Below are 25,879 nucleotides of genomic sequence, written 5' to 3'. Positions count from 1 at the left end.
CATATTAATGAATAATACATATATGGTTTTATGTAAATATAGCAGATTTGAGCAAAAATGAGCATTTCCAGCCATAGTCCACATGAATAAAAACAATCAACACATTGTGATGTGTTGTGAGCTGGTAGATCGGTATATCTTTGTTAGGTTTCATTATAAACTTGACTTATTCGATTTTTGACATATATTGACTTCTTGACTCAATTAGCAAACTATTCATGAAAAAGGAAAAACAAAGGTGTTTGTCACTGTCTGGCACTGGGTGATCACATCAGACCAGCCTTGGAAAACGGCTAAGTGACGATGTGCCCGAAAAGGAAAAAGGTTCCCCACCCCAGCAGTGTGTCATCAAAAACTACACAAACGAGATAATGGTTGGTGTTTTCCTGTGACTATACTCACTTGGGATAGTTGGTGCAGTACTGGGTGTAGATCTCAAAGTAATGACTCTGGGAGAGACAAAAGGCAGACAGACGGATCAATAGTTCAATAGTGTTAACTTCCTGGAAGAGCAGACAGTGCTGTGAATCAGTGTTGCCGGACTTTGCGAGAGAAATAAGCAACCATGCATGGTCTATGAACACCAGCTCAAAAGAAGCGACTACAAGGCTATATGAGGAAATTAAACCTACAGTATATGCATAGAATATTTTTAAAATAGCTGATCTACAAGCTCACAACCCGTCGCATTGTGACGTGTTGTGAGTTGTAACCACCAATATTTACAAGCAACTTTACAGGGAAAAAAGCAAGCACAAAGTTGCTTTTAATAAGCAGGCCTGGCAACAGTCAGTGCTGTGTGAATGGGTGTGAGGGAGAACATTCACCTTGTCGACGAAGCACCTCGCCACCGCCACAGGGTCGCTCTCACACATGTCCAGGGACTGCAGCAGCTCACTGAGACACCAGGGAGGGTGAGGAGAGAAGTAAACAAACATGAGGGGTCGATACTAGAGAACAGGGACTGAACAGTCAGCCCACTTAAAGCAGAGAGGAGAACATTCGGTGTCAGGTCAAATGTGTGTGTGTGGGGGAAAAAGACAAATGAGGAATTTAATCTATTAGGAAGTTGACCACTAGAGGGTGACATAACTACTTAGACATGGCCTCGCTAACTTATATTGTTCCCAAGTGTCACATTCTAGCAAATACAACTCAGTCAACAGGGGAGATTTTCAATTCAAATGAGGCATGAGAATGTCAAGGAACAAGCACTTGACTTAAGGCCGAAAGCGTACAATGTACACACATTCCCATTAAAGCTGCAATCCGTAACTCTCCCGCATAAGAGACCAAATTTCTGTAACTCATCCAAGAGGCTGTCCTCGCTTGGCCAAGGGAGATATTGAGTTCCAGGCAGTACTAGCTACTTGCCAGGGTCTAAATGGCCCAATAGGAGGAGTAGGGAGACAACCTCCAGCCACTGCAGATGTACTACTTATATAGTATTGGCATGTTCTGCCATACAGATTGGTTAATAACGTTTTAGGCTTTAAAATAAGTTCCGGATTGCAGTTTTAAAGACAAGCCTTTTTGAAGGCAGCCACCCGGCCTGAGCACTGTCAGACATTAGAGGTGTATATTTATGTGTTGCTCATCCTCACTGTAATATGCATCACTGAATGAAATGCTTTTCATTGTTTAAATATCTATAAAATCCACAGACAGAGTTAACCACTTTAAATCTGGCAACCCTATTCATGGGTTGCATTTGTAGTTCTACACCGGCCATATTGAGGACCAACACAGGTGTTCAATTTGTCTGATTGGCATAGAACCAATGTTCTGTGTGGTCCTCAAAATGGCTGGTGGAGGACTACAAATGCAACCCATGAATTGTGAATTATCAAAATGGGCGAACATTTTCAAAAAACGTAAGGGTAGGTAAGTGATTTTGCTACAGAGTGCTTGTTCGGTAACAGGAAATGCATTTTCAGGTCAGGATACCAATGTCTTTTATAACATTTTTATCCCATGATTTTGTAACCCATTTTTCACACGGTGTCATTTATCTAATGTAATCCTGGGCGCTAGGCACTACACTCCCTCTGCCAACCTGGGGAGACATCGGACTGACCTCATGCTTCCATCTATGCATGAGGAGTCCAAGTTGCTTCTTTTCACAAAACTCAAGGCAGAATACAGATTTAACAAGTGAAATTGGAAGAGATGACACAAGGGAATGAGCAGACAAAACTGGAACTGGTAAATGGGTACTCTCTTGTGATTGGCTGAAATGTTGTCACCTACCTGAAGCTGAAGAGACAGGGAGACCCGTATTAAAGCAGTGATTACTATCAGAATATAGTGCTTTAACGTTTTTACAAAAAAAACTCTAATACTCAACCTTTTTCAAAAATAGCTGATCTACAAGCTCACAACGCGCCACATTGCGAGCCAACTCAGTACCCTTTGTGTGACGCGTAATGGACAAATATAGCATAAATCCATGTATAAAATGTACCCATTACTAATCCAACAGTAAGAGACAAAACAAATATGATAGTACATTCCATAGCCAACATCAAAGACCACATTTACGTGGCTTGACTGACTAACAAGACAAAACGTTTCAACATGCCCATGATGATGCAATGAAAATGTCTTGGTGCCGAGATGGGATTTGGCCAGAAAATTAATCTTTTCGTAGGGAGTACAATTGTTCCCGTGAGGAACTGCGGAGGGTGGGTGGGCATGTGGGTGGGTGAGGTTTACGAATGATAACGTCAGATCATATGACTGTGGGAAGAAAAAAAGGGAGGTTTGACATTTGACAAAATGTTTGCACGCTCCCTTTTCATGTCCGTTTCACACTACCCAGAGGAAAGAGAAAGAATGGGGCGACCAGGTCAAAATATGTTTACAAGTAACGCAAACAGATTGAAGGACATTCAGTCTATTAACTTAAGTCAAACTGTCTGCCTTTTAAACCATTAACCGTTGTGAGTTTGTAAGATAGTCTGTTTTCTTGCATTGGCTATTAAAAATAGTGGATATAAAAGCTCAGAAATACATCTATTATCTTTTTTACATTCTAGAACAAATTTTAAAGTGCTGAAAAATGTTGAATTACGAAAAGGTTTGGGAACTACAGAGAAGCCATTGGTATAATTGGCCTCAGGTCTTAACCGTTGACACATCCTTCCCAAATAAACCCCAGAGAAGGATAAATGCCATTTCAATTTGCTAATATGCCATTTAGGGCTTTGTATCAGGTTCAGCTAGACTGCATCTGTCTCTGATCACCTGTGGAGCACCAATCAGTGTTGTGCTTTTCCCCCAGTGTTGCCAGACTTTGTGAGAGAAATGAGCAACAAGGTCCATGAAAACAAGCCCAAAAGAAGGCCACGTGAGCATCGGATATTTGAAAATAGACAAACTACAAGCTGCAGATCTGCTGTAGATCTGCTATTAAAAATGTAACCATTCTGGTACAGGGGTCACAAAATACTTTTAGATGGGGTGGGGTCCGTGGACAAATACATTAATCTGGGGGTCCGTGACATGAACATATTTAAGAACCAAATAAACAACATTTAGGAAGCAAGCCCAAATAAGCAACTACATTTTTTATAGAAACAAGCCCCCCCAAAATCGCAAACACCAATATTTACAAGAAATTGTACAGAAACAAGCCCAAATTTGCTTATAATAAGCGAACATGGCAACACAGCTTTGCCCCCCTTCACTGTCAGAGAACTCCTGCGTGCCAGTAATTTGTCTCCCCATGGGTAACTTCCTGCAAAATTGCCATGACTCAGTTGTGCTGTTTATTGGTATGTGAAATACTGGCACACCTTCCCAGACTGCAAAATCCAAAAAAGGCACCCACACAATGCAATTAAACTGACTCCCTATTTGCTGTTTGGCTGTGCTTGCGTGTTTCGTGGGTGTGTTTCACAGTTTTGCAGTGCGTGTCTTGTTGTTTGGGTGTATTCGCAAAAAAGAAAAAAACACGACTGTACTCCCACATTGCAATGTAATATATCGTCACTGTCGGGCAGAAACCTCGTATCTCCAAGTTTCAAATGTGTACATTTTTTCGCTAAGTAAAGCCCTGTTTCACCATACAAGGCCGTTGCACAAAAGTAGTGAAAACAGCAGATCTACAAGCACACGACGAGTGTGCTTGTAGATTGGCTGTTTTCACTAGTTTAGTTAATTTTTTTAATTGATAAATACAAAATGAACGCTTTTGGACATACAAGGTTTCCACCCGACAACGACGATATTGTAATGCCACAAAATTGGAACTCTCCGATTATGATTTTGCACGGCTCTGCGTTTCAAAAAACATACATCCCACTTAGTGTTCTAGGCAGTTAACATCTCTTTAAAGCAACAACAGTCATATCTTTCATGCTTGGAATTTAGAAGTGGCCTTGGCACTGCGAGGGAGGCTTCTTACCGTGAAGAGAGAGGAATGTTATGTGCGTTTTGGCAACAAGCTTGGTCAGCAATTAGCACTCGCAGACATAACACAGGGCGACTAAAGACAAAGCTTGCTGTTCTGTACTAATATTGATATTTCTTTTCATCTCACAAATCTCATACATCACATTAAATGGCCGAATCCTGAATGTTATTGGACATATATTATATATACGGTTTATTTGCACATACTTAAGTGCAGTTAAGTTATGCTTGACATGGACCATTCCTCATACAGTAACTTTGCCCCAGTTAGAATAATGTACGCCCACACCAATATACAATAGAATACTGTGCACACCCTCATGATAGACAGTGCTGCTGCAGATGTCAGATTTCAGGCCGTTATAATAAACAACTAATTTGTTTAGTGGTCCCAGTGTGTTATTAGCTTTATTGCGATGCCGCTCCCTTTAGAATTCTGCATTTTCGGGGGTTGAAAACGTGACAAAGACCGACCCGATTTTTGGGTGGAAAGGCTGACAGCGGTCTCCCCTCGCGCCACTGTCTGAACATTGGGAAACGCAAGAAACGACAACGCATGTGATGTCATGGCTCACACACAGCCAACTGCAGCCACGTTACCATGGTGAATGGTAAACAAGGAAGTGGCATCGTCTATCCGTGCGCCACCTTGCATGGACACTACATCGTTTCATGCCCTGATGCGGCTTCATAGGAACGCTGGATAAAAAGTGTCAACGCAGCGGCGAGCTTCCGGGACCTCGCCGTTTTCTCTACAGAGCGTTGTCGTCTGAACATGGCCTAAGTATGAAATAGGCTTTAAGTGGTATTATAGTTGCTGTTAGTATGAGACGAGTTCTGATAACTTTATTAGGAGCTACTGTGTAAAACAGTATGCAATATTGTGTATGTTGGCGTGCACGTACCTGTTAAATTCATAGATGTCTTCTATGTTTCCAAATAAGGCGCACACCTGCTCTGGCTGTATGGGAAGATTCCCCACATCAATAATGTGAGCCAAGTAGTCCTGGTGGGAAAAACACAAAGTATTGTATTTAGACCAACGTCAAAATGTTCCTGTATTTCAATACGGCCTGTGGTCATTTCCTTATGTCGAGGAACCAAATCCAAAGTATATTTGTTAAAATTCATAATATTATATGACAGTGGTCTTCAACAGGGCGTCTGGGACCCCTAGGGGGTCCTCAGAGTTAGTATAGGGGGTCCTCCAAATCTTCCAATTCTTTTTATACTATCAACTTGAACCCTAGTGTCTATATTCTGAGAACTGTTGCCAAAAATAGCAGATCTACGAGCTCACAAAGCGCGAGGCGTTGCGAGCTTGTAGATCGGCTATTTTTGGCAAAGAGCTTTGGTGTAGAGGAGGAAAAGAGCAGACTAAGTACAGAGTGAAAAAGTTTATTAAGTATTGACGGTTAAAGTGGTTAAATATCTGAAAACACAAATTGACATGAATCCAAAATACACTGACGATTGTGCTGTCAAACAATGAAACTATATGGAATCTATGAACAGGTTGTGGGGGTCCCTGCTTCATCTCTCTCTCTCTCAACAAAGGGGTCCTTGTCCTGAAAACGTTGAAGACCCCTGTCATATGAGATGTAACAAAAACCTGATGCAATCATGATGCTCTGGCTCTTGTGTTTACGCTTGCCATTCCAAATTCTTGCCAGCAGAGGGAGTGCGTGTATTGAGAAACCCCACAACTATGGCTCTCTCTCTCCTATGTCAATGCTTTGGTGTGAGATCTGTTTTCTGTTCAACAAAATATCACATACCTATCACATGACATTGTGTTTGTACAACCAGCCATGGCAGGGGAGAGACTGCAGTTCATGCTGAGAGATGTGCAGCTTGTGAAAAGGTCCTTCGTTTTTGTGTTTGTTTTTTTTCCCTCGTCAGGAATTCTGTGAATTCTCCCTTAAAAGCAAATCACTAATCTATTGGGGATGAGATCTAAAGTGATCCTTTTAAGGGTTTTTTCCATTGACTGGGAGCCAGTCTGGCAGTGCAGTGCCTCTGTTGAACCCAGACTAAAAACATTAACCCCAGTCTGCCCCGCTTCCAAAACCCCAACTCCCAGCGGACCAAGGGGGCTATTCTGAAGAAGTGGGAGAACAAATCGTCGTTGTCGGGCGGAAACCTCGTATCTCCAAGTTTCAAATTTGTACGTTTTTTTGGTGAAGTAAAGCCCTGCTTCATCAGACAAGGCTGTTGCACAAGAGTAGTGAAAACACACAACACACAACGCCTCGCGGTGCGAGGCGTTGTGTGCTGGCAGATCGGCTGTTTTCACTAGTTTCGTTCATTTTTTTTTAAATGTTAAAAACGAACGGTTTTGGACATACCAGGTTTCCATCCGACAACGACGAAATGCAACGCAGGCCATTCTGGCCATATATACACGCCACTATTGAGAAGACCCTCCCCGCCCCGCCCCGGCCCCTTTATCCAATTACACACTCATGTGCCATACAAATAACTTTAACCAGATACTCTGAGGAGCAAAATGACAGGGGACGAACACACGGCCAGAGACTAAACATTCAACAGTACTAGTAAACAACTGTGTACACACACCCAGCCTCCCAGTGATGTGGTCCACAATACTGCAAACAGACAGAGATACTGACGCTCCCTCTCCCTCTCCCTCAGACACACACACACACACACACACGTAATCACTTCACGCCATACACTGAACTAAAGCATTCCACTGTAGTGACAGCAATGCTGACTGGCATTCAGCTGGCCGTCTCATAGGCTCCTGTAGTCAGGAGTGTCACAAGGGGGGGGGGGGGGAAGTGGGACTGAGTTACCAGGGCCCAAGGTGGAGGGGCCTTAATTATTTTATACTTTAGCTATTGAAAAATAGCAGATATACAAGCTCGCAACGCGGCACCTTGTAGATCTGCTATTTTTGAAAAGTTGTGAAAATGTGTGCAAATCTTTGAATATATCTATTTTTTAAGCGAACATTTGTAACTCAAATTTTGCTTCTGGGGGGTCCCTGGAACTAAATATTTTGAGATGGGGGTCCGTGGCCAAATACATACCAATTTGGGGGTCCTTCACATGAAAAAGTTCGATTTAAAAAAAATAGCAGATCTACAAGCTTGCAGCGCGGCACTCGGTGCCGCGCTGTGAGCTTGTATATCTGCTGTTTTTCAATAGTAAAAGCACAAAATAATTGAAGTGAATCCTTGTACCCAGGGCCCAGAATTTGGTGCGACACCCCTGCCTGTAGTCACAGTCCTCTCTATAGTGTTAATACCATGCGCGCACACACACACACACACACACACACACACACATACACACACACACACACACACACACACATACACACACACACATTGAGGCCCTCATACACACTCGCTGTGCTGCTTTCATGAATGACAGCCAGTGCAGTGGTAAAGTTCCATTGTGTTGTACCCCCATAAATCAGTGATTCTCTTGAATTAGGCCATTGGAACAAAAGGACCCATAAGCGTCCGTTCGGTTCCATTTGTACACTCTCCGGAGTTACAGACCGTTTAGAATCACATTTGGGGGACCCCCTGGAACGGCTTCAGGGGAACCCACACCGAGAACTTATTTGTAGATCTGCTATTTTCAAAATATTTTTTTAATAAATACATACAGTATGACTTGTGAATTGGGACATTCTGCATAATGAGTCGGGCAGAAACCTCGTATCTCCAAGTTTCAAATTTGTACTTTTTTCATCAAGTAAAGCCCTGCTTCATCATACAAGGCTAGTAGTGAAAACAGCCGATCTACAAGCACACAACGCCTCTCACCCGCGAGGCGTTGTGCGCTTGTAGATCTGCTATTTTCACTAGTTTAGTTCATTTTTAACATGATAAATACAAAACGAACGGTCTTGGACATACAAGGTTTCCACCCGACAACGACGATAGGCTACTTTTACTTTTGGATACTTTAAGTATGTCTTGATGCCAATACTTTTGTACTTTTACTCAAGTGCATTTTGATTACTTTTACTTTAACAGATGTGTCTACATTGCAGTATTGATACTTTTACTTAAGTAAAAAAAAGTGTGAGTACTTTTTCCACCACTGCTGTTACAGGACAAGTGGTGGCCACAAAAACATAATTTGTTGGGATCATCCGAGGAATGCTACACTACAGGGGCTCATCTCTGGACTCACAGAGAGCGCCTCCCTGCATTCTTATTCCTAGAATGTGGGGTATGGACACTCCGGGTGTGTCCAGGCCAGGTGTTGAGGTGGTCGTATCCCTGAGGGACCAGCTGAAGTCACACAGCTGTTCTTGGCTCGCTGACCCCGTGATCAATAGACAAGGAGACAAACGCCAGGGGGGACACAGTGGATCCAAACTAAGCAGGGGTTCTCAAACCTTTTCATGTCAACAAGAACCCTCAAGTTAATATGCATTTTGGCTGCAGACCTGCCGTCTGAAAATATACAAGATTTGGGTTGTTAAGATGTTTCAGAAATATTGTTTGATGGGGTTAAAATTGTTATTGGTTTTGATGCCATCTTAAAGGAGTAGTTCACTCCCAAAATATTTTTTTTCTATTGATTACTAACGCTATGGAGACTGAAAATTTACCCCTATTGATTCCGGATCCGGAATCAATGGGGATACATTTATTGGAATCAACTTTTTGCAACAAAATGCAACAAAAAAGCCATTTTAGAGGTGAACTACTCCTTTAACTAGGGTTGTGATCCTTTAGGATTTTAACGATCCTTAACGGCCCCTTTAACAATTCCTATAGGCCCAGGGGGTTCCAAATGGACCCTAAAATGTCTGTATCTAACTCTGAGAGTGTACAAATTAAACCAAATTGATTCATTTGGTTCCATTTGTACATTCTCAGAGTTATGATGGTCCTTGAACCACCGGTATTCTAATTCTGTAACAGACGTGAAGACCAAACACCAGCTCTGACAGTCCGAGTGATAAAAAACGGTTCCAGAAAGGGTTCCAAATGTAAGGGAACCGATTCCGGACCGGTTCCTCAATGTTGGATACGGTTCCTCCAATTCCTCCTGTTCCAAATCCCAACACTCATCTTAACCTTTGCTGGAGCCCCATCAAGGTCCCCTGGGGGTCCCCGGACCCCACTTTGAGAACCACACAGATCTAAAGGCAGTTCAGAAGGACAGCTGGCAGTGAGTTCAGTTCACAGCAGCACAGCAAATCCGTTTGCTGGAAGACAACACCAAATCAAAAGACTATAGAGTCCACTTTCACGCCATCTTTGTCCAATTTAAATCATGGTCTGAATTAATGAAGCATATGGAATCCATTTGAGTCAATTACTAGTTGGACATATATGGAGGCTACTGGACCAAGCTGTATTCCCACACTGTAGCGAATGGAAAAACCAGTTGCTAATGTGCCATTTCTCCAGTTGGCGTCAAGACGGACGTGTTTGTGTTGGCCGAGGGAGACCCAGATGGATCAGGCTGGTTTGGGACCTATAGTGCCACAGCCAGACAGGGCAGGGGGGAGCTCCGTGCTCCCGTTACTGACATGGTTTGAAGTCCTGAGGAACTTCTGGGAGTGTCTGTGTGTCAGGGGCACGTCGTTACTCAGACTCCAGCGAGGGGCAGTGCCCCCCGTTTTCCAAAACCTCCACCCAACCCCCGGCCGGCCGCCCACCCTCCGCAGTCCGCACGGACGCCAGCGCAGTCAATCACAGAGACAAGGTGAGGACAGGTGCTGGCTAGCATACCGCGCCAGTCTGCCACAAGAGCTGCCTCACGTGTTTAAGACATTAACATCAATAGAGGGCTGCTGGAAAGCGGAGCGCTCCTGTTTCTCTGTGAGGAAAAGGACATGGAAGATGAATGTCTCAGATACGGCGGAAAGCGGAGAGATCGCTCCCTCTGGAAGCACTTTAGGGACTACAAAAAGGCTAGGAGATGCGATGATAGATCAGCGCAGGGACGTGCAGAGAATGTTAGAGAGGCAGGGGCTGAGATTTCTGAAAGGGCTTTTTGGTGGAAATATTGCCGCAGCGCGACGCGTTGTGAGCTTGGAGGTCGGCTATTTTCGGTGCGTTATCACCACACTGAACTAAGCATAATCAAGTCAAGAGGTTTGGCATAACGGCATGAACTTCTACACAGAAAGGGCAATTCTTTCAACATAAGATGGTGCGTTCAAGTTCATGAGAGTTTGGACAAGGCAATTTTCTTGAATGCCGCCTTCAGGTACGGCATGGAAAGAGGGGCATTTGCATTTCTTTCACCATAGTAAAAACAGCATTCATGGTCTGGAGAGGACACTTTTTTTTACAGACTGATAATTGATGTCTATGTGTGCACGTGCCTGGATCAGCGGGCTGTCGCGCTGGGGAATCCATCCACCCCCAGGCCCCATGTCGCGCACCGCTGTAGCGCAACGGCTCAGAGAGACGCACAGAGGTTTTTGCTATCTTTAAGCAAAAAGATCACAGGGGCCCAAGATTGCCGCGTTCAAAGTCCTGCCTTGTGTCTCGGTTCTGACTGCGTTTGAACTCCAGACGTGGAGCAGGGAGAGCCAAGATTCCAGGCTCTCTAAGCTGTAAGCTTTAACTGTAACGTAAATATACAGAATGATTTATACACAACACCGCCAGTCAAGACCATAAAAACGTGATCTGAAACAACAACAGGAGGATACATAACACAACTGTCAGATACCTGACACACGTTTCTGTTGTAGAACACAGGAAATCAAACCGGATTCTGGAAAAACAATCAAATGGGTATTTTATGGGTGCAGGGCCCCGTTTTATGGCTACAAACACTCTCTCTGAGCACAGTAGACCGTTTGCTCTCGACAACCGTTAAGACCCTGTTCCATTTTCGTCTCCTATAGCTGAGAAAATCCAGTAAATCACCCCAAAAAAAAGCACAGACATGAAGTCATAGCTTCATACCAATCCAAGTGAAACACACTTGGAAATCCCGTAAAGTTGCACTTTCTGCAGTATCAGACTGTTGGCTCAGAGTGAATGCTTGGCTAAAGGTGAAGGCCCTGAAATGCATTTGCTGGAATGGAAAACGTCAGTGCTTAAAGCTTCGGCATGCTGCCATAAAACGTCACGTCCACTCACCTCGACGATGCTGCGAAGGTCCCGCACGTACATGCGCTCCGTCTCTATGATCTCCATGACGACCCGGTCCGAGTAGGTCAGCTTCGGGTTGGGCGCCATGGCGTCCGCCACGACGGGCGAGGCGTTGTTGTTGTTCCACTGCCAGTGTATCAAACCCCTCGAACTGAGGATGGGACGATATGAGAATGTCATGTCATGATTATTGTGACCACAGAAATTGCGATTTACGATATTATCGCGATAATCAAAATATCAAAATAACATTGATTATCCTGGGGCAAAATCGGCTATTTTTTGGCATAGATTTGGTAGAGAGTGAAGAAAAGACTGTATCAAGTATGTTATTTCCAGGTCCGTCTTACCAACCAGTAAGACTCCCTAATCGGAAGATAAGCGACCATCAGGTCGCATACACAATCTTTAAAAGGCAATCGTAGCCAATCAGGAGGGAATATGGGAAATGGGACTGATCCATGTTGATGACATGACTTTAGAGATACTGTGTACCGCTTTGTGTGATTTTAGGCCAAAATCTGTAGGAGCAGTGTCCAAAAATGTGTTTTGCAAAAATCTGCCTGATGGTGGCGCTAGAAGGGCCATGTGAGAAATGAGGGGTGGAGGTTGTGATTTGATATCCAAGGAGTGTGTGTGCAATGTTTGGCATGGATAGGGCCAACGGTGGCAGAGATATGACTAGGGCAGAAGTGTGACGTGACGGACAGACAGACTGACTGACTGACTGACTGACTGACTGGCTGACAGCCGGTGGAGCTTTTCATGGTAACTGTGACCTGACGGTCGCAATTAGAGGCTTTAAATGGTACCGGATATGCAACTCGGCAAATAAAAGGTGACGGAGGACGATTTCATTAAATCTCTACGATACGATTATGGCGAGTGTTTTTTTATCACAATAAACCCCATCCCTACCTCGAACCCCCGCCGACGGGGCTCCCGTCGCCCGACCGCTCTCCGGAGCCTTCGGCCGGGCTCAGCTCCAGGTCTATGTCGTCCTCGCTGGGTATGGGCGGCGTGGACGAGGAGGGGAGAGCCGCCGTGCTGCCGAAGAGGCTGTGTCCGTCCCTGGACGAGTCGGAGGACAGCGTGGACACGAGGCTCACCGGACGCTCGCCTTCGCCGCAGCCGCTGCCGGGGGGCTCCGCCGTGCACAGCCGGCCATAGCAGTCTGGCCCCAGCAGGTCAACACCTGCCTGGTCATGTTCACTGGCGGGGAGGGGAGAGCACAGCCGAGGAGATTCTGGAGGAGGGGGGAGAAGAACAGGGGAGAAAGAAGGGTGGAGGTGGAGGTCAGTATTTCTCTTTTTAATCAGTTGAAGGACTCCCAGTTTGGTATGCATTAGGTCATGGGTCTTCAGGGGGTCCGAGACCCCTAGGGGATCCTCAGATTTACTACAGGGGGTCCTCCAAATCTTTGAGTGATAGAACGTTTTTTTTCCTCCTTTTTTATATTAACCACTTGAACCCTATTCTAGCCAAAAATAGCCGATCTACAAGCTCACAGCGCCTCGCAGGCGTTCTTTTCAGCTTTGGTGTAGAGGGGAAACAGAGCAGACTAAGTACAGAGTGAAAGGTGAAGTTTATTAAGTATTGACGTTCAAGTGAAGTGGTTAAATATCTGAAAACACAAATTAACATGAATCCAAAATAAACTGATGTTTGTGCTGTCAAACAATGAAACTATATGGAATCTATGATAAGGTTGTGGGGGTCCACAGTCCACACTTCATCTCTCTCTCAACTAAGGAGTCCTTGGCCTGAAAACGTAGAAGACCCATGCATTAGGTCAATGGACCCCCATAACTCAGAGTGTGTCCATGTGTACTACAGATGTGTAAGGGTCCACTTGGCTCCTGACTATCATTAATTGAGCCGGGGACCCCGTGGGAACCCCTCAAGGACGCCTGGGCGTCCCCAGACCCCACTTTGAGAACCACTGGCAGAGGTAAGTGGCGAGTTACGTTGAATAGAACGAAGTTGATACTCACTGGGAGATTAGGCTTTAAAAATGTCTAAATTGGAAACAACGGGAGACATTGTCCGGGGACGCCTTTAGATCAATATAATTCAAACATACGTAGTAATTCAGTGAGTTACTACACTGGCTCACCAGCTGTAGAGCGCAGCCAGTAGTTTACTGTAAAAGGCCTTGTTCAAATCATTACTGACATTGCCTAATTACGACGCTGCACATTCTGTGGAAAACCCAGCCATTTCCTCTCGCTCCACTGACTGGTGAAGGCTTAACCTTAGGAAAACAGAGGGAGGGGAGCTGATGAGAAAAAAAGGGGGCAGGGGGACCAGGGCCTTTGTTTATATGTCTTTTTATTGGCCAACGTCTCAAATCAAGAGAAATGGAATCCATATACAATTTCACATCCTTCCTGGCCAGATGGGAAACTTCTCCCGCATAAACGTTGCCCAAATATATGAAGTCATTGCGGTATGACATCGGAGCGGCCGGTGGCCACTGTGCATAGAGCTCGATTTCCTTAAAATATTTGAAAGGTCTAGGGGGTCAAAACCATTTCGCCAAGTCTAAAGAAAAGGAATTTTTGTTGTGCAATTCCGACTTCAGACTAATAAATGGGGCTCAGAGACACCATTGTTCGGTGAAAACAGTTTTGCTTAAGTCAAGTCCGCGATATTGTCTTAGTGGAGAATAAAATTTGGGTTGATAAGCCTAATTTATGCTCCAATGGACGACAGTGTCCAATCTACACAATGCGACGCGTTGTGAGCTTGTAGATCGGCTAGTTCTACTATCAATGTCCTTTTTTAAGTATAAAGTTGTCAAATATGTCAGTCGTTTCTTTGTATATTTAGGTTATGTGTCATATTTGCCATGTGCAACTTCAAAGCCGACAAAAACACAATTAAATCGTTAATCACAATTATTTGACAGCCATACCTACGAGCTCACCACACAGCGTGCTTGTGGGTCTGCTATTTTCAGCATAGATCTGCCATGTCTGACGCGCGCCGCGGTCGTACGCCGAAGTATGAATCAGGCTGTGGCTTGCAGACAGGACTATGTCATCACGGGCATGTTTGAGACAGGTTCTCTTACAGCACAGTGCAGCGGCGATGACAAATTGTAAACTTAATGATTAAGGCGGTAGTTATGTACGTCACTGGCAGACAAGCAACAGCAACAACACAGGCCTGTTGCTGCAGGGATAAGGAAACACACTGCCTTGGGAAGCATATCGTCGTTGTCAGGCAGAAACCTTGTATCTCCAAGTTTCAAATTTGTACTTTTTTCACCAAGTAAAGCCCTGCTTCATCATACAAGGCTGTCGCACCAAAGTAGTGAAAACAGCCGATCTACAAGCACACAACGCCTCGCGGTGCGAGTCGTTGTGTGCTTGTAGATCTGCTATTTTCACCAGTTTAGCTCATTTTTAACATGATAAATAGAAAACTAACGGTCTTGGACATACAAGGTTTCCACCCGACAACGACGATATGATCCTCATCATAACATAACATATCATATCAGGATGAGGGAAGGAAAAGAAAATGTCTAAGTTAAATATTAGCAAAGGCCTGTTTCTGAAAGAGAAATAAACAGAATCAAACTTCCTCTCTATTTATGAGCACGCGCGCACACACACACACACACACACACACACACACACACACACACACACAAACACACACACACCCCTCACGGCATCTTCAAACTTTCCATGAGTCAGTGCTGAGCTCACTCACTGCGTTCTGTACTGCTTGGCCCACAGTTCACAACAATCCGGTGTGTGATCTGCAACAACAGCGTTCCCATGTCAAGCCTCGCGGAGGGCAGAGCATGAGCTGGCAGGCCGAGTGACCACTTGAGAAACGCAGGGTTAAAGCTCCATGACAAACCGAGAGTGGGTTTGGCCTGAGGCCAGCAGGAAGGGAGTGTAGTGGGAAGCGGCTGTGCTCACTCACTCACTACACCGCTGAGGGAGTTGGAATGAGGACGCCGTTTTTTCCCCGCACTACTACTACTACTACTCCTCCCGTCTTGTCTTTACTTTTGGTTTTGAGTCGTTCTGAGTCAGCCATTTTCGCTCTATTCCTCCCACTCCTCCTCCAGTTCTACTCGAAAAAGATGCTGTGTGGGTAGGTAGCACTAAAAGAAAACCATGGGCCAGCAAATGTAACCAGATTCACGTCAGCCAAACTTCAGTCAGAGCACTGGCGCAGTCTCTCGGTTTGAGCTTGAAATGTTTGGACAGACAGGTTTGCCTGTCCTACTGAGCACCTATACGATGAATTTCCTACACTTTATATACTGTACACACTGCCATACTTAATAAACTTCAGATTGTATCGACCGTCAGGTCGCAGTTACTATCAAAACCTCCACCGGCTGTCAGTCTGTCAGTCTGTCACACGTCACACTTTTGCCCTACTCATATCTCTGCCACCGTTGCCACAATCCATGCCAAACTTTGCACATACACTCATTGGTTGCCAAACCACAACCTCCACCCCTCATGGATGGAGAAACCCTCTTCTAGCATCACCATGAGGCCAATTCTTGCAAAACACATTTTTGGACTCTGTTCCTACAGATTTTGCCCTAAAATCACGCAAAGCGGTACACAGTATGTCTAGAGTCATGTCATCAACATGGATCTGTCCCATTTCCATTATTCCCTCCTGATTGGCTACCACTGCCTTCTAAAGTTTGTGTATGTGACCTGACGGTCGTTTATCTCCCAATTAGGGAGTCTTACTGGTATTACTTTTTAGTTAGTATTGCTTTATTACACCTGCTTTTTGTTTGTTAATTGTTTTTTATTACCGTTAGCACATTCTGACAGAGCATGTCACTGTGCACCGCCACGTATATTTTCTTCTTGAATCTTGACCTACAAACTGATTGTAGCTGTGTGGTGACTGTGGTCACAGCTAAAAACAAGACAAGACTTAACAAACTGACATATACTAAAGCATGAACAAAGCTGCTGTTGTAAACCATGCCTTATCCAGATGTATGCATGACCAGTTCCATACAGGGGTACACTAGTAGCCCAGCCTCATACCACACCAACGCATTTTGTTTTGGTGTGTCAACCTTGTTTTTAATGTTTTTAATGCCATTAACATTGCCTTGTTTTCAGTGTTGAGTCTACATGGCCCACTGACCCACATTCCTAACCCTATCGCCTACTCATAACTTGTCACTTGCTCAGGTGAGAATGTCAGTGCGAATGTGTGGACCCCACAAACCTCACCCCCCCGCTGGTCTGAGAGCACCATACACACACAAACACTAGTGTGAGCGGTGAGCGCAGCACTGTACCAGCTCCACTGAGTGGCTTTGTTGAAACAGGCAATGTGGAGGAATGCAAATGACCTTGTAAACATGTGGTTGGCTGATAAGCGGAGCGCCTGCTGGCCCGCTGCGACGCAGGCCCAAGAGTTTCCATCCTGCTGCACTTTATCTGGACAAAGAGGGTGAACCTCATGATCAGCTCCAAGTCTGAAGCCCTGTTGCCATGTCATGCTTATTATCACAAGCGACTTTTGGCTTGTTTTACTGTAAAGTTGCTTGTAAATGTTGATAGTTGTGGTTTTTGGGGCTTGTTTTTTCAAAGTTCGGTTGCTTGTTTTTGGATTGCTTCCTAAACGTTGTTTAAACCAGTGGTTCTCAAACATTTTCATGTCAAGGACCACCAAATTGATACGCATTTGTCCACGGACCACCCATCTGAAAAGATTGTGTACCAGGGCCCGCCATACAAAATTGTGTATTTAAAATGTCTCTGAAATATTACAATTTTTTTCAATCTTTTTGACCGGTACTAACCGCTAAAGTACATAACTTTGTGTGTATGTCCATTCCAATTTTTCTATTTTCCAAGTGTTTTTCCATTGTATCAAATACTGATGGCGTTATGTCCCTATCCTGTGACGTCATGTGGTTCCGTCTATCAGCAGCAGCAGCACTTCACACCGGTGTGATTTTTTTAAATAGCGGATCTATAAGCCTGCACATCTGTGAGCTTGTAATCAAATAGTTGTGTATGTGTGTGCTCATTGACCCGTAGTGGACTTGTGGTTTACATAGACCTGGTTGCTTGTTTCTCTCGCAAAATCTGGCAACACTGGTCTGAATCCCCAAAGACCCCTGAATCCCAAAGAATGGGTCGGGACCTTTCCTACAAAACAAACGATTTACTACCAAAGATTTGAAGAAAAAAAAAATCAAAAGATGTACAAGCTGTATGCTTGAGTGTTAATGTATTACATTTGGGTACCAGGGAGGGAGACCCAAAGGAAACCCAAAAGATTTCTCCAAAAGAGAAAAGAGAAATCTTTTGGGTCTCAAGTTAAAACGTTTGGGAAACAGTGCTGTGTAATCATTTACCAACAGAGAGAGAGAAATGTGTTGTTGTTCCCCACTAGACTATAGTCTACACCAAATCTTTTAGCCTGAAAATAGTGGATCTACAGCTCACAGCACGGTGCAACGCATTTTGTGAGCTTATAAAACCTTTTTGTCAAATGCTCACCCCAGCATAGGGATGCTAGGATATTGAAGTTGTTGAAAACATTCCAGTCAGACAACAAGCAGATGTGTTGCCCGCTGCCACTCAGCCCTGTCAGCATCTGCCAGCAGTTATCCCTGATCCAGTGGTGTAAAGTAACTAAGTACATTTACTTAAGTAATGTAATTAAGTACAATTTTGAATTATTTGTACTTTACTTGAGTAATTCCAATTTCCTTTACTTCTTCTCCACTAGATTCATTTGCAAACATTAGTTAGTTACGGTGCGACGCATTGTGAGCTTGTAGATCTGCTATTTTCTAAAGATTTTTATAAATTTGAAAACTTTAAATGGGACATTCTGCATAATGAGCACTTATGCTTTTGGTACTTTGAGTACATTTTGATACCAACACTTGTACTTTTACTCAAGTACATTTCGAATTCCGGACGTTTACTTGTAAGGGCTAAGGTCACACCAAAGTATGGCTGGCCGGCTGATAAACTCTTTTTGTTTTTTGCAGCCAGCCAATTCTCCCAATAACCAACGACACAAGTAGCTACAACCACTAGTCACTTCCTGAGTCTTAGGACAGTCCACCTTCGACTCACCCGATTGGACAGAGGGGGAAAACAGTGCTTCAAGCATGAACGCAAGGTCTGCGCGGCAAGCTGAAAGCTGCGCAAGACCATAAATCCACGCCATTCCCATTGAAATGCATTGGCGGAATCCACTCTCATTGGTAGAATATTTGGGAGGTGTGACCGTGCCCTAACAGAGTATTTCTACATGGCAGAATTGAAACTTTTACTCAAGTAAAAAATGTGAGTATGTTCTCCACCACTGCTCTGATCCCAGAGGGATCTACTGGCACTGCCCTGTTCATTACATTGAAAGCCTACCCTTATCCCCCAACGTGCTTTAAAGCCCAGCATAACATTCTGCCACGCTCAAACTACATGCTCACAACGCGTTGGTTTGTTTACTGTTGAGTGAGAAAACAATGTTAACATTTATCTGGGGACCCCCCAAAATAATTTGGGGACCCCTCTGGGGGTCCTCCTGACCCACAGGTTGAGAATCACTGATCTATTCTACCGATGCCGTGGGTTTTTGCCAATAAGCATAAAGAACAGCTGCTCCGCAGTCTTTTTTTCATTTTTTTTACCAGCGCAGGAAAGAGAGAACATATGACTTCAAGCCAATACATGTGTTTTGTACACATCTCTTGCTCAAAACGGAACATCTCCTCACAGGTGCACACATTCTTAGCGTGCTTCAGGGTCATGGCACACACCCCTGCCATTTCATCTCACGTTTCAAAAGGGTGATAACCATGTGACAAACCCATAATCGGTGCCTTTTAACACTTTAAATGGGAGATATTTGGGCAATGCACAAAATTGTCACGCACATCACAGGTGAGTTGGTTGCTAAGCAATGACAGCAAAGCAGACCGCTGATGCAGGGGCGTCACAATGGGGGGAAAAGTGGGACTGAGTTACAAGGGCCCAAGGTGGAGGGGGGCCTTAATTATTTTATACTTTAGCTATTGAAAACTAGCAAATATACAAGCTCACAGCACGGCATATGCAAACTTGAAGATCTGCTATTTTGTCAACCGTTGTGAAAATGTGTGCAAATCTTTGAATATATGTATTTTTTAGGCGAACATTTGTAACTCAAATTTTGCTTCAGGGGGGGTCCCTGGAACGAAATATTTTGAGATGGGGGTCCGTGGCCAAATACATATCATTTTGAGGGTCCTTCACATGAAAAGGTTTGAGCACCACTGACATAGAAACATACTAGGGATTTGAAATATTTTTGAAAAATGCACAAATGTTCACAATATTTCAAAAATAGCAGATCTACAAGCTCGCAGTGCTGTGAGCTTGTATATCTGCTATTTTTCAATAGTTAAAGCACAAAATGTGAGTGAATCATTGTACCCAGGGCCCAGAATTTGGTGCGACACCCCTGAGCTGATGTACAGACTAGAGTAAATCTACTTTTTTACTTTAGTGATTGTTACTTTCCAACGACTGATAAGATGGGTTATGTTTTATCTCCATACAGATGGGACAAGTGCAGGCAAGAACCAGTCTACGCAGTGTTACCAGATGGGAAATGTTGAATTATCGTACCGGAGGCTCAGAATTATCGTATTTGACATGAAACTATCGTACACGGCCAAAAAAGAGAAATCACTCGCGTAAAAACGTAATTTCACCAAAAAATGCGTCTTTAGTGTAAGAAACGACCTCGTTTTAGACTCCTGCGTGACAAAAACGCATCAGATTTGCTGTGTGGAGGCAGGCAACTTCTTGGAGCTTACACAAATAAAAGCCTGAAACTGGTCTGGAAAGATGCAACCAGTGTTTTTAATGCCTCCAAGTACAGATCTAGGGTCAGATTGACTGATTTCCTGGCTTATTTTGAGAAGCCAAACCAGATCCCAGATCAGCAGCCAGGGAAGATAGTGAATTCACGCTCTTTTTGATGATATGCCGAAATTATCGTACATTTGGGCATTTTTTTAATTATTGATCGTACATCGTACAGAGGGTCAAATTATCGTACAAATACGATAATTATCGTACGTCTGGCAACACTGAGTCTACGTGAGGATGAATGGTGACTCAATGTATCTATGCCTTGTTGCAATGGCAGAGAGGACAACGCTGAAAAATATCATGTCACCCAAGAGTGGGTGATATAGACAGTCACTGACATAGATTTTCAAAACTTTCCATAATCCTTTGGAAGTGGGGATTTGCAAGACTATTTGCATTTATTTATGAATAGCTCCAGGTCCTTCCTTCTCAGCCTGTCCATCCCTCCCTGCACGTGCTGCGTGAGAGTTCGGAAAGGAAATGTTTACGAGAGCTACTAAGTACATGTTCCAAAATACTAAAATATCATCCATCAGCTCAAGTTGTGGGTTCAAATATCCACAAACCACAATTTTCAGGAAAACACAAAACCCCTATTTGTTTCAACCCGGCAATGTAATCATTAACTCAAAGACACAACCATTAACCAAGTCAAGGTGAGGGAGATAGTATAGTATTTAGAGACTACACGTCAGACATCACATTAACCTCAATAACTCAACAAGAGCTTTGAAAGGCAACTTCTTTTATCGTATATATCAGCTTAAATGCTTATAGGATAAGCTTCATATCGTTGGAATGTTGTTGCTAAAAGAAGAAAAAAATACGTTCCAGACAGTATTCCCTCTCAACCCCTCATTGCAATTCTTCAAATTCCAGTTTGCTGCCTGTTAAGCGCAGGTTAACATTATAGACAAAGGCATGTTAGCGCTACGAGCAGGAGCTCTGCTTCTTCTCTTTGTTGCTTCTCAGAATCCACGAGCCCCTGGGAAGTGGTTGGCTTTAATGGAGCGTTGCTATAGGCTACTGCAGTGATTCCCAAACAATGGGACGGGATCCGTTTTTGGGTCATGGACTGGCTTTTCCTACAACATTCATTACATTACCAGTAAGACTCCCTAACCAAACTTTAGAAGGCAATGGTAGCCAATCAGGAGGGAATATGGGAAATGGGACAGATCCACGTTGATGACATGACTTTAGAGATACCGCTTTGTGTGATTTCATGGCAAAATCTGTAGGAGCAGTGTCCAAAAATGTGTTTTGCAAGAATCGGCCTCATGGTGACGCTAGAAGAGGGCGATGTGAGAAATTGCAAAGAAGTTGCAAAGTTTGGCATGGATAGGGGCAACGGTGGTGGAGATATGAGTAGGGCAAAAGTGTGACGTGACAGACAGACAGACTGACAGACTGACTGACTGACTGACAGCCGATGGAGCTTTTCATATTTAAAAACCTTCAAAAAAATATAAAGAATTTCTGAAATGTAAAAAATACATAAAAAAGGTTAATAAACTGCAAACACTTTTTGTGGTTAATTCATAATGTATTTTTTGTAGCAATGGGTCCCGGGAATTCGCCAAATCCGGGCTACTGAACCACGTAAAGTCAGTTAACCGTGCTGATCAGTGCAGTAGTAGAACCATTTCCAAAACAAAATATAGTGTCACGCAATCTGATTTATTAGAGCCCAAAGTCTGGAAGCATTCTCTCAATGGGGAAACACGCCAGCAGCGGTTGAGGAATAGCCTTGGTGATTTAGTGTGAACATTTACAGTCTCAGGGTAGAAGGATAAAGCTGTGTTTTCATAGCCGACGGCAGGTAGGACGTTCACCCACAGAGTGGGGAGGCAGAGGGGGGCTTGATGAGTAACCGGTCTAGAACTGATGAAAAGTCTAGGATCGTTTCCATTCCAGGCAGGAGCGTCACAAGGGGGGGAAAAGTGGGACTGAATTACTAGGGCCCAACATGGAGGGGCCTGGAATTATTTTATACTTTAGATATTGAAAAAATAGCAGATATACACGCTCACAGCGCTGCACTTGGTGCTGTGAGCTTGTAGATCTGCTATTTTTAGAAAAGCCTGAAAATGTGTGCAAATTTGAATATATGTATTTTTAAGCGAACAATTGTTAACTCAAATTTTGCCTCTGGGGGGTCCCTGGAACGAAATATTTTGAGATGGGGGTCCGTGGCCAAATACATATAATTTTGGGGGTTCTTCACATGAAAAGGTTTGAGCACCACTGACATCGAAACATAGGTTTTTCAAAAAACCTGAGAAGGATTTGAAATATTACCACATTTTTCACGATTTTTCAAAAATAGCAGATCTACAAGCTCGCAGCGCGGCACTCGGTGCTGCGCTGTGAGCTTGTATATCTGCTATTTTTCAATGGTTAAAGCGCAAAATGTGAGTGAATCCTTGTACCCAGGGCCCAGAATTTGGTGCGACACCCCTGATTCCAGGCTCCAGTTATCCTGACGACCCACAACACAAGACGGCTGATACATTGGTCTGGACGGATGACATCACGGTTATGTGCATGCGTGTTCCCTAATAAGGCAGTGGCAGCAGAGGTATAGAAACGGAGGCTCTGAAATGAACACCTCTCAGCACCTACTTATTAGTCTCTCTCTCTCTTTGGGAGGCAACAGTTCCTAGTAAATGACAGTGATAGACTGTCTTATTAGCCAGGCGTTTGTGTCATGGATACAAAAGACTTCCACTGTCTGCGTTATGGGGAATAAATATGTACGGTACAGTATAACCCATGTAATGACGACGTTTGCGTGTCTTAGGCAATGACAGGAGAGGCACAAATACATTACAGAGCTTAAAATAGCTCTTTTGATACAATAGCGATGCGCTCGGAACTGTGGTCCTACACACACTAGTCTGCGGTCTGATGGATTGTTGTCAATTAAAATAAGCTGTCTGTCGTCATATGTAGTTCTCTTGGCGGATTCATTGCTTTTAAATGCGCAGAAAATATGCATAGCCTATGGCTCTTTTGCACTTGACTATGTAATGTGCTCTAAATCATCAGCACTAAAACGCTAGCATTGTACTGTAGCCTCCTATTTGGTCATGAATAAATAAATAAATGTCCCTACTTTCCTTTGAGGAAGTAAGTCTCATTGAGGAATGCACGTTGTTCCTCTGTTGTTCCTCCAATAATGCTGGACTCTTACTGTAACAAATAGGCTACAGTGGTTCTCAAACCTTTTAATAGCAAGGACCACCAGTTTGGCATGTGTTAGATCATGGTCCCCCAGAACTCTCAGAGTTGCAGATATGTATAGTGGTCCATTTGGTTCCTAACTATCAATCGTTTAGCTGGGGACCCCTGGAACCCCCCTAAAGGATCCCTGTGGGTCCCCAGACCCCACTTTGAGAAGCACTGTGCTGCACCACTGTTGGCTGCTCTACACAGGCAGTGGTTACCCTTTGAATGTAGAATCGATTTTTAATATCCTTTTAAGCACCTATAAAGCACTGCACAGCCTGGCCTCGATCACATCTCACTGCATCCACTTGCCAATGTGAGAACTGTCCCAAAAACTTTAGACTCAAAAACAAAGGGAGATCAAACTTGTGCAGCGGCTTCTCTGAAACCATCTGCCCTCAGTTTTAAAAACCACAGTCAGTTGACTATTATAAGCACTTTGTTTTATGATATTTGCTTTTCCTTCAATGTGGCTTTTAATGGTTTTAACTTTTTATATTGTTTTGTTTTGAACTTGTATTCTTCCTTATGTATTGGGATGTGTTGGCTCATTGTACAGCACCTTGTAGCTATTCTTTTGAAAAGCGCTTTCCAATTAAACTTTACGTACTCACTTCCCTGACAAAACCATGAGACACAATCTGTATCTACGGTATGATGTTCACTGTGGGTTGCAACACACATGTTGTTGTTGCGAATAACGTCTAACCGATCAGTTCATGCAAATTAGATTCAGATCCGGATGCAAACTCTACTCCACATGACTGTCCAGCTGAAATATAGCTGGCACGAGACAGTTTCATCGCCACACTCAACAGCATGGAAACACTGAAAATTGGAGCATAATAAAATATGACTAATAAGGCAAACAAAATACCAATTTAGATTTTGTGATAAGAAACCAACTTGACACAACCTAAGGTGTATTGGTAACAATAACAAAAGTCACGTATAAAAAACAGCACCGTAGGAATGGTTTAAAAGACCATAGCATAAGCATTATTATTATACTTGGTGACAAGAGAGTGAAGTCAAAATCTAATTTTTGGCCAATCCAGATCCGAATCAGGCAAGTTTTAACAAGTCTGATCAGCAGAAAACAACATGGAAACTGGTCCTTGTAGATCAGATTTCTATCGCATTCCTAGCCTTGTTCAGAATGCATAAAACCAACCCGACTCCGCAATGTCCAATCTGGTAGGACATCAGATTTGGACTGCCAGTCTGAACAAGGCCTAATGTGTCTCTCTTGCCCTACCTTAAAAGACTGCAATGATGACATTGTTCCAGTCAACCTATGAGTCCTTCGTTCTGAAGAACTCATACATTTTGTTCAACTCATCTCCAATCTTGCCAACCTCTGTGATTCAATGTTTAATAATGATGAGAAAGCACCAGTAGATATAGTGTCCTTATAACTGGTAGGAGACACACCCATATGACTCTCCTCTACCTGTCCTGCAGTAACTAGTTAGTACCCGATCCCACAGCTGCTTGTGCATCTGCAACAACACATTTCTAAACTATACACAGCATGTACAGTCTGTATATGGGAAAAAGCTGGATTTGATGCGTCACCGTCACCAGCGTCTGTTTGTTTGTCACGGTGATAACACTTTTAGTCCGATTTCAGACTAAAATCAAACTTGGAGTTGGGGTTTGGGGGGGGGGGGCAATGGGTTCAAGGTCTGCATTTTTGTTTTTGTCCCAAATCAGTCAAAAGGTTAAGGTCACAAGACAATGTCAAGGTTTAAACAATTTCAACATGACCCCAATTTTGGGCACGTCATAACAGGCAAAATAATTTTAAAAATCATCTAGAAATTTCCCATATTTCTAAACACTCCAGCCTGTAGATCGGCTATTTTCACTATTAGTCGCACAACAGTAACAAGTAACAAATAAACAGGGCTCAAGTGGTTAGCCCTATGAATATTTAGACCCGAGACGATTAAAAAGAAATGCTTTCCAAAATCCCCAAAAAGACAAAAATGCTATATCGTCTCTCTCAGGTGGAAACCTCATATGTTCAAAACTGTTACTTTTCAGGATTCAAATAAAAAAAATTAGCAAAAGTAGCAGATCGACAAGCTCAAAAAAACGTTTAGATACTTTTGTGTGATGCTAATATGCTCAAGTAGGGGCAGCAGTGGCTCAGGGGTAGAGAAAACGTCATTAGAAAACAGAGGGTTCCCAAGACCCAAAGGGTTCCCCAGTTTTATCCCCCAG

General features: G+C 43.6%; 1 protein-coding gene across 1 annotated transcript in view; it reads right to left on the bottom strand.

The window, feature by feature from the left end:
• LOC308305965 (pleckstrin homology domain-containing family G member 3-like) overlaps positions 1-25,879 on the bottom strand; it is a 63,344-nt gene that overhangs the window by 15,972 nt on the left and 21,493 nt on the right. The window contains exons 3-7 of the mRNA XM_080750864.1: positions 12,447-12,774; positions 11,517-11,679; positions 5,322-5,422; positions 828-897; positions 403-449 (exon numbers count right to left, since the gene is read on the bottom strand). Coding sequence (XP_080606990.1) covers positions 403-449; positions 828-897; positions 5,322-5,422; positions 11,517-11,679; positions 12,447-12,774 — 709 coding nt within the window. The remainder of the gene's footprint in view (positions 1-402; positions 450-827; positions 898-5,321; positions 5,423-11,516; positions 11,680-12,446; positions 12,775-25,879) is intronic.

The sequence above is a fragment of the Nannobrachium achirus genome (assembly GCF_963921795.1).
Source record: "Nannobrachium achirus genome assembly, chromosome: 20".
Taxonomy (NCBI): Eukaryota; Metazoa; Chordata; class Actinopteri; order Myctophiformes; family Myctophidae; genus Nannobrachium; species Nannobrachium achirus.
The sequence above is the reverse complement of the archived record's forward strand: the minus strand, read 5'-3'. Positions and strand labels throughout refer to the sequence as shown.